This window comes from Haemaphysalis longicornis, unplaced genomic scaffold (assembly GCF_048455015.1).
Source record: "Haemaphysalis longicornis isolate Haplotype H1 unplaced genomic scaffold, Haemaphysalis longicornis Haplotype H1 scaffold_6, whole genome shotgun sequence".
Lineage (NCBI taxonomy): Eukaryota > Metazoa > Arthropoda > Arachnida > Ixodida > Ixodidae > Haemaphysalis > Haemaphysalis longicornis.
Window position 1 is genome coordinate 170,843,689 of NW_027526407.1, and position 15,344 is coordinate 170,859,032.

Genomic DNA, 15,344 nt, shown 5'->3' on the forward strand with positions numbered 1-15,344 from the left:
TTCGCCGCCACGATTTTGGGCTTGCAGACAAGTCCTTTCTTCCATTGCGACGTGACGAAAGGTTGCCTTAGGTGCATCCAGTGGGCTTAAGGGGGGACGTGGCTTTCAAAATCAACTTTTTTATTTCTTTGTGGATTTTGATGAAAATTGGCACAGCAACTGGAAATGCTTCCGTGATAACACCATAAAAATTTCAAACTAATATTTTGAAAACTTTTTTATGTATTAAATTTTCTTTCTATTCCGCTTGTACCGAGCTTGAGCGGCTTATAAAACATGATAGAAAATTTGTTCGAAGTGCTTTGCATTCCCAAATGAATGGACGAGGTCGTGACAGTTTTAGAATTTTTTTTTTACAACACAATGTTTTTTAGTTTTCATTTTTCTAGAGGTTAATGTGCAATAGGCATGTTGACTGTGAACGATTATTTGAATAAAAAAATCACAAAAAACAAATCTGGAAAACTAAGAGTGTCACGACCTGAACTGTTCATCAAGGAATGTAATGCAAGAAACGGAATCAAAATAGACCCAGCGGTCACAAAGAAATCCTTGGTACAAGCGACACAGTTGGCAAAAAAAACTGTTTTGAGAAAACGGCTTCCAAAGTTGCAACATAGGTTTCACTTATCAAAAGTCGTCACGGTTGTAGCCTTTCATGTCCTTTTGAACATGGGGCTTCTGGAATGCCTTGCCTTGAAATTGGAGTGCCTTTTAGAGCCTTTCTCTTTCCAGAAAACATCATTTTCAGCTCCTCTGTGAAGAGTACATACCCACTTTGCAGACCAAATGAAGGGGGAGATGGGTTTCAATGGGCTTTCAATGCAAAGTAGGTTAGCTGGTTGGCTGTATCACACTGAACAGCCTCCTTTAGCAGTGTTGTCACCATGACAACAAGTTAAGCATTTTTTTTACTTAAATTTGAACATTTTTGGCTTTTTTTTATGTTTTATCATCTTGCCTGGCACAGCAACTTAGTACTCATACGTGCAGGTGTTCATTGCCAAAAGTTTGCATACCACAAGGATGAAAATGAGCTACTTTGAAGCTTGGTAGAGTATTCTGCATAACTCCCAACTTCAATGCAAGAGCATATTTTTTTACTACTTTTGACATTCAAGGCATCCAATATTTCTCGCAGCAAAGCCAGTATGCCCTAAGCAATGGAATCAATAATTTCACTAAAAAATCACTGTTAAATGCTGCGACAAACGTACATTTTTAATGCAGAGAACATATTTTTATTCCTATATTACTAACTCAAACTTGTTTGCATGAAAATTACAAGTGCACGGGAAACGTTGCGCAAGAAAGGCGATATGGCTCGCGCGCATCGCAGCGCACGCTTACCGCGACATATCGAACTTTGATTATAGCTGATATGGCTGGTCAGGTCGCTTTTAAGATTAAATCTAACGTCGCAGGCATTAATTACAACTACTGGCGTTCAATCGTAACCGGTTGCCCAGTCATGTGCTGCTCCAATGCGCGTCGGCTATGCCGTGCGCGCCGCAGCGTTTGACGCGTCGACCGTTTCTTTCTCAAGGCTAGCGAGCCCACAGTCAAAACACAGCAATAACTAAGCGTGTAAACATCGCAAACCCGACCAAAAGTTCACTTCACGAACCGCTACCGCAAGCGCGCACACCGCGTCACCCTCCGGGGTCTGGCGACGGTAGAGTCACGCGCACCACGAAGCGTTCGATGACCTCCTCCTTTCGAGCCACACAACTTCCCGTAATCTGGCTCGTTATCTCCGGCATTCCCACCGCGATAACGTCCGTGTTGAATGCCATAGATTGAACAGAAACTCGGCCGAGCGAAGCGGCGAAAATGAACTCAAACCGCTCGCTACGCAGCTCAGGCGGCCGCCATCTTGCATTGCGCCCGTGACATCCAATCAGGAGGGTCGTTGTTCTGTGCCCCGACCGAGGACCAATAGCGCTTCAGCATCTATTTCTAGCTTCGTTTGTGCGTCGTTTCTTTTCTGCCGTTTGTGCGTTTGTGAATGAACGAAGATAAAAGAGACGAGCAGAAGCGGAAAGGCGATCGCTCGGCCGATCTAACCATATCAAAATGGCCGCGCCCGGTGGCACCGTTGCGGAGATAGAGCGCTCCGAAAATTGCCGTTTTTTCGCCCTTTTGCGCTGATAGTTTGTCACCGCGCCTGACAAAAGTATTTTTTTATGCCACTTTGCGACGCTTTTCAGCCTAAAAACTTTGCAGACGCATAGAATAGGAAACATAGAAGCCGAATATGTGGGTTTCAAAAAAACGATGTTTTGGTCATTTTTCCGAAGTTGAAAGCCGCGTCCCCCCTTAAAAACAAGAAATTCTATTGAGCGTTCATCTGGTTAAAGATAGTATTTGTGACATGGCTAGAGGCTGCCATCAAACGGTCACCAGTACTGTCATGTACAGTGGAACCCCGCTGATACGTTCCCCTGACTTACGATGATTTGCCTCTTACGACAGACCACCGCGGTCCCGGCAAACTCCCCATAGAAACAATTCATTAAAAACCTCGATCATATGACACTCGGGTGCCCGCGGTCGGCTTCATACAATGGACCCCGGTGGGAATAAACCGGCTTTTTCCAATATTTTACACCACCTCGCCGCCTCGTTCCGACCTTTCTTTATCCTGAACACCCGTAAATTTGACGGTGCCTGATGTGCAAAGGTCCGCATGCAAGCCAGGCCACTTGCTGAACAGGCGCAGGCAAGCAGCCAGGTACTCCTTCGACGGTTCCACGCAGCAGCAGTACGCCAATGCGCCAACCGCGAGAAGTCAAAGTTTAGGTGGCAGGTGGACCATGAATTTTAAGCTTCCATCGAGCGGCCGACGAATGTGAAAACACATACGGCGCAACCCCACGCCGATGACCAAACATTGCTTTCCCTGCCCGCTCGATCTGTTTCTTTCACGACACTCTCTCTCTTCCTATATCTCTGCTCTCTGTGTTTTCTTTCCTCCATAGCTTTGTGCTTATTAGTGTCTTTCAAAGCCGCACTGTCGCTCCGCTGCCTTCTTTGCTAGAGTGCCTTGATTCGCACGTTTCCGCCATCGCAGCAAGTCACTGTAGGAAGACCGCGCTGTTATTTTAGCCGCAACACGGTTTGCTTGCGAAGAGTGAATCGTTTTATCTATTTTGCGTTTCTGGGTCCTGTGGGAAACGAAAACATCTGCTATGTGTTGAGCATTTTGACCCAATAGCGACGGTACGGGACCATTCAAAGGGTGTCTCCACCATGTACGGCATTGCCGCTTTTTTTATTCAGCTCTGCCTTGTACTATCATTCGTTTCGCTTAGCCTTGGCAGTTTCACACTCGCCTTTTACTCTCTCAATTTGCTCGACCACGTCGGCCTTATCTCGCTCACGCAAGGCCTATGCCTCCTAGAAAAAATGCAAGGCTCGTGGCTGGCGGGCTCTAAATAGCGGTGGATGGCACGGGTGTCGCGTAGCGCGCGGCGATTGGCTGGCGGGCTAGCTCGGATGCCATGGTGGGGAGGGGGCACAACATGGGTGTTTCGTTTTTTAAACTTCGGCTTTCAGCTAAAAGTTCACAAATCACACGAGAATGCGCTAAATATAGTAGTCTACATATGTTCTTTGCCCACCTGTCGCGCGAGACGATCTACTAGGCTGGCATTTACCCACACCCTGATCGTACGACACCCCCGTCATACGACGCTTTCTCAAGGTCCCTTGAAAGTTGTATTATCGGGGTTCCACTGTAGTACATTTCGGAAACAATTTAACGAAGTGTAGCGAACTAAAGGAGTACAGATACCAAACCCTTGCAGTGAATGAGATATAAACACCAACGCATTCACTTGCATGGTAAATGTCTACCCTACATTAGTAATTGAAATTTAACCTGCCACCCACTCCCGCCCTCTTCCCCCTAATTTTCATTCACAAAAATCTGGCAGAAGCGGTAGTGCATGGAATTTGTGCTTGGGAGCTGCTGGTATGTCGTAAAAATAAAACCTTTCCTTTGCATTCAGTGGTAGGCACAGTGGCTATCTCATTTTGCGTAAGATAGCTAAGATAAGACAAGGCGGCGACCAGTTCAAAAAATTGTTCTTGACATCAAAATCTATTTTTTGAACTGGTCGGCATTTCTTTTTGTTTCTAAAAAAGGAAAGCGAGCTCGTGAAAGAGCTTACGTAATGTCAAATACTACAAGTAAGCTGTGGGTAAAACACAGGAAAAGAAAGGCCAAACTTGATTTTGTAAACGAGGCTCTTTTGTGCGGTAGATTTCCTGGTGTTGCGAGAAATGGCAATTTCTCCGTGTTTCACAAAATGTCTGCCATTTCCCCTTCGTTGCTGCCTCGTTGCAGCTCACTGCTGGGGAAGCTGACAAAGACGCAGCCAGAGGAACCCAAGGCCCCTCCTGTCGAGCCTGCCGCAAGTGTTCCAATGAGGTGCGTTTTCGCATTCTTATGTGATTCGTACATGCCGATATCAACAACAATTCTGATCCATTGGTCTGCTGTTGATGTTTTACACCTTTGATTCGCAAAATTGTGGGCCCCCCCCCAGATGTTTTTGGGTTTGTTTGCCTTTAGAAATTCTAACTTGCAGCACCATCTGTTGAGAGGAAATTCAACAAACTTTCACGCTTCTTCTCTATGAAAGCAAAATCTTATTTCTTGCTACCTCCCTAGGAAGATGTAGACAGACGTCTCAAGTAGTTCTGCATTAGCTGCTATAGCAATTTTACCAATTTTGCAGCTGCTCCCTTACAAATGTTCTCGAAAATTCTGTCAATTTTTTGAGCAAAGCTTGTATGGCTAGGTGGCAGAAAAATCCAGTGGTCCTGTGTACGCAAAAAAGTCTTCCGGAGCAACCCGATAAGCATATGGGATAAAAAGGTTGTAGAGGAGTTGGAAGTAATGGGAGAGAGTGTGGCTTGGTTTATCTTACTCGTAGCAGAGGGGGCGCGCAGCAAGCTATTGGGCGAAGCACAAATCGAGTGGCAGTCAAGGGCAGTGGTGGGGTCAGCGTAGCAGTTGCAAGCACTAAAGGCTAGTTGCTTCAAAATGGGAAGGCCACGTGGCATACGTATTTACGAGGAACAGGCAGCTCACAATCAGTGACGCCACGAGCAGGAAAATACCACAAACGGGAAACATATAACCAAAAGAACTTTAATAAGCTGTTCATATGGGGCCATGCAGACACAACACAAGTTTGGTTCATTTTGTAACGATCGCCTCGTTAGAAGAACACTGACCCCACTTTTAACGTAAACTTCGCTCAAATAAGCTGTACAACTAGGAAAAAAGGTAATGGCCATGCAAGATGCACTAGCTCATTTCCTGCAACAGAACCTATGATGTCATACTGGCGAGCTCTGCGATTGGGTGTGGCCGGCAAAAGCAAACGCAAGTTAGCAGGGCTTATCAGCTTGCCGAACGAGCTATTTGCGCTTACATTTGGGGCATATTATTTTTACAGCAGTAAGGGTGGTGGGGTGAACGGTGGAAGTTACGAAAGCACACGTAAACATAGAAGTACCCATGCATACTGATGTTGGTACTGGGAGCACTATGCTTGGTTTAGCTGCACAGCAGTCCGCCGCTTTGTGGGTGTCTCACACGACACTGGCCGATTGGTGTAAGCGACATTGTCTTGCATGACCATATTTGTCGAGCATACCACATGTTTTACGAAATGATTATTTTCTGCCTTAACAGAAACAAGCGAGGCACAAATATGGTCAAAAACAAAGCAAAGGCAGGAAAAGGCCCTTCGCCGTATGGTGGCGCCATCTAGGTTGCCTAACGGTGAACGAGGCCCCCCAGCACATATGATGTCATTGCACGCCAGGAAAACACACGATTTGGCGGGATAATCAAAATTTGAACCTATATTGATAAATTTGTTGGTGAATAAAGCATCGTTTGCTGCCAGAAAAGCGCTGGGAGCACTATAAAATACCAAATCTTTCGAATAAAACAAACATATTTTGTCTGCAGGGTCCCTCGAAGGAGTAAGTAACACACAAGTAAACACCGGCTGCACGTCATCACTGCTTCGCTGGTTCACCATCCGTGTGGAGTGCATGGGCGCATTTTTAATTATTACGCGCCTGTTTTTATACCGTGGTTTTTAATGGGAGAAAGAAATGGGTGGCCAGGTTTTGGTGCTGCTGCGTGAGCTGAGTGTGGTGTGTGTGTGGCAGGTGCGGCATCTTCGACAAGCACCGCAAGGGCCAGCGCATGTTCCTGTCGCCCAGCAAGCAGCTGGCGGCCGTCACCGACTCCGTGGGCCGGATCGTCCTCTTCAACGTCTCCCACAACAACGCCCTGCGCATATGGAAAGGTGCGCTCACACATCGCTCAAAGTTCAGGCTTACATAGAATGCAGCTGTTATAGCGGCTGCATTGTCATTGTTCCAGAAATTTTACGAACGTTGTAAAGAAAAGTGTAAAGTAACCCTGTGTGTAAGGCAGCCTGGGTCACTGTAACAATAGTAGTAATAATTACAGTGGAACCCTGCTAATATGACTTTCAAGGGACCGTGCAAAAGCACCGTATGACCGGATGTCATATGATCAGGGAATGGGTAAATGCCGGCCAAGTAGACGGTCTCACGTGAAAGCTGGGCTAAGAAGTTCTTACGTAATTAGTGAACCTTTAGCTAAAATACCAAGCTTATGAAAATAACGCCTATTTTGTTGCTCTTTCCGTGCACGCCGTCTGCACCAGCCCACCAGCCCTGTGCCTTGGGTGCGAGAGAAAAGCTGAGAAGGCCGACGTAGCCACGTGGCCAAGCAAATTGAGAGAGGAAAAGGCGAGAGTGTGAAACTGCCAAGGCCAAGTGAAACGAATGATACCATGAGGCGGCGATGAGAGAGAGGCGAGAGTGAAAGGAACAGAGTGATCTCGTGGTGTTGAAAGAAATTGATAAGCAGAGAGGGGGGCGAGAGAGCGTCGTGAAAGGAAGAAACTTTAATCGGGGGGGTGAGGAAAGCGGGTGTCCAATCACCACCTTGGGTTTGCGTCGTATCTGTCTTCATGTTTGTCAGCTCGATGGGGGCTTCAAATTCGCGGTCCGCCAGCCACCTGGACTTCGACTTTTCGCGATCGGCATGTTGGCTTTGTGTTTGTGTGTTCTGGGGCTGTCAAAGGTTAACTCCTCCCTGCAAGTCCCCCCTCCCCCCCTTGCTTGCTTGCATCTCTCCAGCAAGTGATCTGGCCCACCTAGGGACCTTTGCACATCAAGCAGCGTCACATGGAGGTTAAGGATGAAGAAAGATCAGGATGAGGAGTGAAGCGGTGTAAAAGATGAGATAAATTGCAGTTTATCCCCGCCAGGGTCCGTTGGACAAAGAGGACCGCATGCACCTGAGCGCCATATCGTCGGGGTTTTTAATCCGTTGTTTCGGTGGGGAATTTGCCAGAACTGCAGTGGTTTGTCATAAGAGGCGGGTTGTTCTAAGACTGGGGGACATATCAGCGGGGTTCCGGTGTATAGTAATACTAACAACAACAACAACAATAATAATAAGAATAATAATAATAATAATCAACGAACAGCTGTCACAAAGTACTTGCAAAACCAGGCCAATTCCAAATCGGCTGCATGGTGTGAGCAGGACCAGCCAAAACAGGATGACATCGACCTCTCTCGCATGTGTTTACCACTGATGTGCCTAACAGGGGCTGACTTTGGCTTGTGTGCACAATGACAAATTTTGCGAATTGCATTTGGTTTCTCTTAATTTTTTCTCTCCGTGCCCAATAACTTGCTGGAGGACTACTCTAAGCAAACATTTTGTGTTTCAAATGGGTTATTGAGCTATTACTGCCTAAGCTATTGATGCTAATAATGTCTTTCACAAGGGTGCTGTTCTCTTTTGTGGGACCGTAATTCAGGCTACCGCGATGCTGAGTGTGGCTGGGTCGAGGTGGAAGACAGCTCCCCGGAGACGGCGGTGAACGGGGTGCCGAGGAGAACGCAGTTCCTCATCGTCTACGCACCGCGCTGGGGTCTTGTGGAGGTTGGTAGAGCCAACAGTTCCCGAAGAATCATGTCTCTCCCTTCGTTTCTTGCAGTCCTCAGTTCCTGAATTCTCTTGCAGGTGTGGTGTCCCCATCAGTCGTCCAGGGTGGCTGCATTCCAAGTTGGAAAAGGGGGCAGGTAGGGGCAGTACTCCACGTCTATCTGGGGTTGGCAGGTCTTAGAACCTCTGGGAATTGGCATCTACGGAGCGGCTTTCGAAGGCGTACTAGTAATTGCAAATGTGCTTGTGGGACTAAATTTGACAGATGTTTGTGTATGTAAATCGAAGTCGTTTTCTGTGCAAGTTGGTCCCATTTTTGTCACTGGTAATTGCAAGGACTGTGCGGGCGAGACTGAGCTGGACCACTAGCAACATTGCAGAAACAAGTGAACTACATGTACCGTATTTATTTGAGTATAAGGCGAGGTTTTTTTCCCAAGGTGCGCAGTCTCAAAGTAATACGCCACCTTATATTCGGAGCTCAGTAAATATATATGGCAATTTTTTTTGGCTTCCAAACTGCATCCTTGCCTTATACTGTAATTACCCAATTCTAACGCGGACCTTCTTTACGGGAAAAATGGGCCTGAAAATCGCATGCGCGTTGGATTCGGGTACAAGCCGAACGTCTTTTTTATTCTTTCGGTTACGTAAATTGGGTGCGCATTGGAATCGGGGCACATTGGAATTGGGTAAACACGCAATTGTGACCGCCTTATAATCGAATAAATACGGTAGATCTATTCCATTGGGTAGACTAGCTACACCATAAGTTGCGAAGAACCGAGGTATGGCTTCCCCTTGCCACCACTGTAGTTCATTTTGGGATAACAGAGTTTTGGTTTGGTGGTTGTGGGGTTGACGGTGCCATTTTCAGCTTAGTTGTTGAGGGGCTGTTGGATGTCTCTCTCCGTGTGTGTGCCCCCCTCTCTTTGTGCAGGCTTCTGTACACCAACTACACCCTGATGGGGCTGAACAACGTGCTGGTGAAGACTGTGCGCCCCCACACGTACCCCTGCTGCTACCTGACTGCCGAGGGAAAGCTGTACGCCGTGGCCGTCCCTTTCCACAGGGTGCTCAGGTGAGCAGGCTGTCCCCCACCCCGTTTTCCCAAACTCTTGGTGGGGCCATTTCTGTTCTTTCAGGCATAGGGATAGGTGCTTGGCTTGTTTATATTTTTTAGAGACGAGTTAATCAGCCAAACTGTCGGCCTATGAGTCAGCATGGCGGAACCAGTTTGAGGCTTGGTGGCTGCAAAAAGGATGGGGGGGATAGAAGAAGATGCTAGATTCAGTTCTGGAGTAGTGGTGAGTCATCCTTACAGTAGTGGCCATTTTTATGTGAAATGATTGCCACGATCAGAAAGCAGCATTTTTTTCTTAAGCAGCATAAATAGGCCGTATTACAGTCTACGCCTGTTACAACGGACGCTCTGGATCAGGAAAAAAAATGCCCTCTGTATCCAGAGAGAGAGAGAGTGCATAACTTTAATGAAGACCAGCGATTTTAGCCAAGCCGTCGGCCTGGCTTGCTATGCTAGATGAGAGAAGAAAAACAAAAAGAAAAAAAAAAGAGAAAAAAGTGTGAAAATGAAAAGATGCCATTTGATGCGCCCAAAATTTTCAGTCACAGAACTCTGTCCAGTTCTGCGCTCCAAAGAAAGTCTAAGAGAGCCCTCTGTATCCAAATTATGCAGTATCCGATTGGGAAGGTGAACGGGGGAGGGGAGGGGCGTATAGGAGCGTTAGGTGGCAACTGTGGCCAGCATTGCATTACATGCTACAAACAATTTGTTCTTTTTACACACCTGGAGCATCTCTGCATAGCGTTCACGCGGGGGGAAAAGGATTGCCAAACGCAGTTTTCGAAGATTTGCACATGCAGTCGAGTGCGTGGAGGCGCACACTAAGCTGAGCAAATAAACCAATCATGTAACTAGGAGGAATTACTAACCAGCTATAAAAATCATTCATGGCCAGCAGAATTCGCCACACACTTTTCAAACCCTTCAGGATGAAGCAGGCTTACGTGAAACCATTTATCAAACAATTCGTATCACTACCTGAAGTTCCCCTCAAGGCACCTTCTGCATTTTTAATGATATTAGTCTGGTCAGTAAAGCGGTCGATGCGAAATAATTTGATGAAGGACAGCTCTGAAATGGAAAGTTAGACCAGTTGGACTCCACACAGCCACCGGCAGATTGCACACAATGGATAGGAACCGTCTCCCTGCTCGAGGCATTTCTTACCTTTTTCACCGAACGGATTGGGAACGGTGCATGTGTGGAAATGATAAATGCCAAAATTCACTGAACCTGAGTGCTTTGTTACACACACAAAAAAACAGTTGCGAGAGCAGACTCAACCTCTGGGTGCACCATAACTTAGCGCATTCGAAAGTGCTGTTCTTAAATCTCACTGGAGTCGGGTTTTTTGATGGTGTCATTGTTTTTCATGGCCAAGGAGACTGTCTGCTTAGATAGGGCCATACTTCTATCAATGGCGACCATGTTCGACCGCAGTAATCATGCTTATTACACAGTGGGTGCCTTCCAATTTACCGTTTAGACAGCTTCGTCGCCGTCTTCGCGGACAGTACGCCATGTTAAGCCCCGTTCCAATTCGAGCGAAGCAGTCAACGAAGACTGCTTCAAGGAGACAGCATCGAAGTCAGCAACGATGCAGGCTACCTTCCTGTCTAAACTAATAAGTGACGCCAGCGCCACCTTTTTGCATATTAATGTTAAAACAAAAGCACTTGTTCCTTTATTTAAATATTTAGTATAAGTTATTAGTGACGACTATAACTTTGTTTAGTTTTTTAATTACGTAACATTTGTAATAACAACAATAATAATAATTACGAAACCTGCGGCTTGCGCAACTCAACATGTCTGCTATGACGCTGTCGTCTGCGCTGGTGTTGCGCTTGCGACCGCGGCGCTGTTCCAATTTTATTCCTTTAGACGTCTAGTTAGACTGCTTCGTAGGCTGTCTACGAAGCTGTCCGCGAATTGGAACGCAGCCAGTGAGACCAGCTACCCTGCCACTGGTCGCCAAAGAAAAACAACAATGGCTACTAGCACTGGCTTGGCTTGGCTGTGCCAATGACCCGTTCTACGCCAACAATGTTGCCAGACATACAGTTAAACCTCGATATAACAGAGTCATACTTGGGGACGCAAATTTTGTTATATCGCGAATTTCATAAAATCGAGGTTTCGATTTTACAGTGCTTTTAACCAGTTATCGAGGTTTCAAAACCTTGCCCATCGCCCAGAAACAGCTGCTATGTAGTTACCTCTCCACTTAGAGCGAAATTTGTACTACAACTGGCAGCGAAAATTGTGTGAATTAAGAGTTTCAACACTTAGGCAATGGAATTCGGATAGCCGATGGAAGTTCATGTGTCGTTGTAAAACTGGTGCTTTTTCCGCAACACCTCGTTAAATATAATAGCAAACTAGGTTTCCACTTTTTCTTTTTTTTGTTTCAGTCACTACTAAACACCGCTGTTAGTCAATTGAACCCGCGTCCATGCCCCGTCAACTTCACCCCAGTGAGGTGCTGGTTCGAAATTACGCAATACTTTTTTCATGTACAAAGGCTCTGCAGTATGAGTGCGTGAGGCAACCACAACGCTCGAGATAAAGCCATGATTGTGAGTTGGGCGGAGTACACGCAAACCGCTTCACTGTGTGGAGCAGCGCTTGCATGCTCCCGCTAAAGCGAAAAGCTTACATTAAATATCTTTCGGCCGAATTCGATTAAGCAATCACTTTTACGCTCACTGAGCCCTAAAGAAACTGATTTCTGCGCATCGCAGCTGTCTAATGAACACAGGTGAAACGAAGACGACCGCATTCGAAGAGAGCAATTTATTGCCACCAGCACTCGATGTTCAAGCCGTAGTGAATGATGATGATGATGGCTTGGTGGCTGCCTTTTTGTATCGGGGGGACACTCCTGAGGGCATATAATCCCCCGGCGCCCTAGCCTCAAGAGCTTTGTACGTCGCCTCCTTTCCTCATGCTAACGGGCTCGTCTTCGCCATTCCTCCAGTCGGCGCCTCGTAGTGCCGACCGGATTCGGCACCACGTCACCAGTCACCCGCCCCGGTGGCGCTGCACTCGCATCCGTGGTGTCGCCCGTGCCCAGTGTGTCCCCTGGCGGGGGATGCGCAACGAAGCCAAGCGCCTCCGCCATGGTGGTATCACTAGGGTGGTGGGGAGTCAATTGTTCGCACCGCAACACAATGTGTTCTGCAGTCTCCTCTTCCTCACCACACACCGCACACATCACCTCCTCCGCATCATCCCATTTCCGCCTCCACATCTGCGTCCTTAGCACCCCAGCCTGCGCTTCGAACAGCATCGCACTTCCTGGCAAGTTGTCGTAAAAGTGCTCCTGGGAAATGGTGTGTTTGTGTGACGCGTACAGACGGAGAGATGGTTTCGCCATGGCACTGTCCACCCATCTTTTCGTTTCCGCAGCTACCATTTGCTCCCGCAGCTGTTTCCCGCTCAGGCTGGTCTCCTTGATGCTATTATGGACTGGTAGCGGGACGTACACGCGAAAGTACATGTGAAGAAGTGTAAGATGTGCTTGGCGTTGCTTGACCAGGGTGGGCTTTACGTGACGCTCGTATGCTGACAGCGCTAACAAAGCTTGTTCTTAAACATTCGCATGCGCCTGCGTGCCTCCGCAGAACATCAATGGCATCCATCACTTCAGTGGCCGTCGGTTTCACCGACACTTCCTCAGGCTCTTGTTCGGAACACTTTTCTTTCCCTTGGAGTGCTCATGCTACTACAAGACTCACCTAACGATGCACGAACAAAATATTAATTTGGTTATCAGCACGCACAACCTAGAGCAGCAGCACTGTGAGCAAGGACGCGTAAAAAAAAAGCTTCAATAGTCTTTGGTAGCCTAAGCATAGAGGGCACTGGCGTAGGCAACGATGAAGACGTCAAAATGGCGGCCGCACTATTAAACCGTCTATGACCGCTAGTGGTTTGAGCTGCTTCTTTCATCTGTTTTAATTGTTGTCAACCGCATATTTCGCCGCTTTTGTTTCATTTTAGCCTGTTAGAGTTAATGCAAGTACTGAATGTTTTCAATGTAGGCTCTGAGAGGCAAAATAAAATGTGCCTCGACCGGAATTTCGTTCTTGCTTTCTTGCCGTGACTTCGTTAAATCGGAAGCGCCGCATGAAATTACTTCGTAAAATCGAGATAAAAGTACATATATTTACAAAATTTTGATAGAAAACTTGAGAAAATTTGCTATATTGCGAATTTCGTTAAATCGAGGATCGTTATATTGAGGTTCAACTGTAGTAGTTTTCTTGTCAAAATAAACAAAGAAAAGGATATATTGAGTGCCGGCGCCAGAGAAGTCAGCTATTAACATTCAGTCACAACAATTTCCACCCGAAATTTAGTCTGTTGTAGCCGATAGTCTGCTCTAGCCGGGTCTGTTATGAGCGGACTGGATTTCATTAAAATGTATGGGGAGCAAACAAACCAACCAACTGAAATGGTTTGTTGTAAGTGGAAGTTCGTTGCTGCCGGATCGGCTGTATCGAGCATGGACTGTATGTGGGAACCAGAAAATATGTGTGCTTGTGTTCCCGCTTTCAGATTTGGCGCTTTGTTTGGTTTTCCACCGCCCATTCCTCCTCCCCCTTGTTTCCCTCGCAGTGAGCGCAGCCGGGCGCGTGACTGGCAGCTGTTGAACGAAGTGCAGGTCCTGTTGAAAGGGGACGGCGATGCGCCCCCTGGTGGTGACGAGGGTGAGTGCTGGTCCCTCCAAGGTCAGTACTGCTGCTAACACCCTCTCTGCCGCTCCCCCCTCTCCCTCCTCTTCCGTCTGCACCGGACGCACACTAACAGTGGACACCACGTTGTTGTGAACCTGCACCCGTCCACCACGCACCCTTTCTTTGGTGTTTTACAGTCGGCTCTCGATAACTCGAAGTCGCTTAATCGGAATTTTCAGTTAATTAGAAGTTATGTGCTTGTCCCGGCAATTTTACACGCAATCCAATGGAAGACATCGCTCGATAATTCGAAGCTAACACCCATTACATCAGGTAATTAGAAGTTATTTCGAATAAGAAGCATCGAGGTGGCCGTCCTTTCTCGATAAGATTCAAAATTTTCAAGCGCAAGAATAGCGCCCTGTTCTGTACTGACATCAGCGCCATCGCAACCGAAGCAACACGTACTTGATAAAATGGGCAGGCCAGTTGAGCCTTGCGCCAGCATGTGCATCCGTCTCTTTTGAGGTCCTCAGCCGTTTTTTTGTTATTGCGCACATGGTTGTGTGAGCAGTCTGTGTTGTGGACGCTTCAGGCTTCCATTTTAGGGATAAGTCTCAACCATCGTGGCAACCTGGTGTCGTACGCTTGACTTGGGTGACGGAAGTCGATATTCTGAACCAAATCAAGAAGGGAAGGTGTGTTGCAGAATAATGACAACGCTGTCATTGTGCTCTTTGTTTAGTCTGAAGTTCAGTTAATTCAAAGTTATTTGCAGTCCCCATGGGCTTCGTATTAACGGGAGTCGACCGTACTTTTTATGGAATGCTGTTTGTGTTTGCTTTTTGTCTCTCTTTTCACCTTCACCTGTTGCAAGTTTTCAGCTGAAACTTGGCTTAGTTGATAATTTATCGATGGTTGCTCGATGATTTGCAAGGCTGTTAACGATGCGGGGTTAGTGAGTGATTATGTGGCTGTTTGATGTGGCGACATTGGCTAGCTAGTCTTAGGGGTGGCTGCCAGTTATTTGCAGGCGTGGTTGCTTTCCAGCAAGAGTGTAGCCAAATTTGTGAAAGCAATAGTCACTCACCTGGTCCTGCGCTTAAATTTTTCTCCCTTCAGTTATTTTTTCAGTGAATACAAGCATGAGGGTTTTGGACTAAATTTACCATGAAGTCTGCGGGTAAACAAGTCTGCGGGTAAACAAGTCTTAGACTAAACTTATTACTAAGTCTTGGTGTAAATTTAACATAAAGTTCTGGAGCAAATTTACCACAGTCAGAGGGAATTTCTTATAGTATTGGAGTAAATTGACCACAAAGTCTCAGAGTAAATTTATTATGAAGTGCTGGAGTAAATTTAACATGAAGTTGTTGAGTAACTTCACCATAAAATTTAGGAAAAAGTTTACCCTGAAGTTTTGGAGGAAATTTACCGTAAAGTCTTGGAGTAAATTTATTATGAAGTGTTGGAGTAAATTTAACATGAAGTTCTTGAGTAAATTTACCATAAAATTTAAGAGCAAAATTACCGTGAAGATTTGGAGTGAATTTAC

General features: G+C 46.5%; 1 protein-coding gene across 2 annotated transcripts in view; it reads left to right on the plus strand.

Annotated features, from left to right (window-relative positions):
- The window catches only part of Rab3-gap (Rab3 GTPase activating protein), an 80,871-nt gene that overhangs the window by 17,726 nt on the left and 47,801 nt on the right, over positions 1-15,344 (plus strand). Inside the window, exons 11-16 of one of the 2 annotated variants that reach the window (XM_077672824.1) lie at positions 4,352-4,435; positions 6,199-6,338; positions 7,896-8,020; positions 8,102-8,160; positions 8,964-9,104; positions 13,731-13,843. In XM_077672824.1, coding sequence (XP_077528950.1) covers positions 4,352-4,435; positions 6,199-6,338; positions 7,896-8,020; positions 8,102-8,160; positions 8,964-9,104; positions 13,731-13,843 — 662 coding nt within the window. The remainder of the gene's footprint in view (positions 1-4,351; positions 4,436-6,198; positions 6,339-7,895; positions 8,021-8,101; positions 8,161-8,963; positions 9,105-13,730; positions 13,844-15,344) is intronic. The other variant, XM_077672825.1, reaches the window with a different exon arrangement.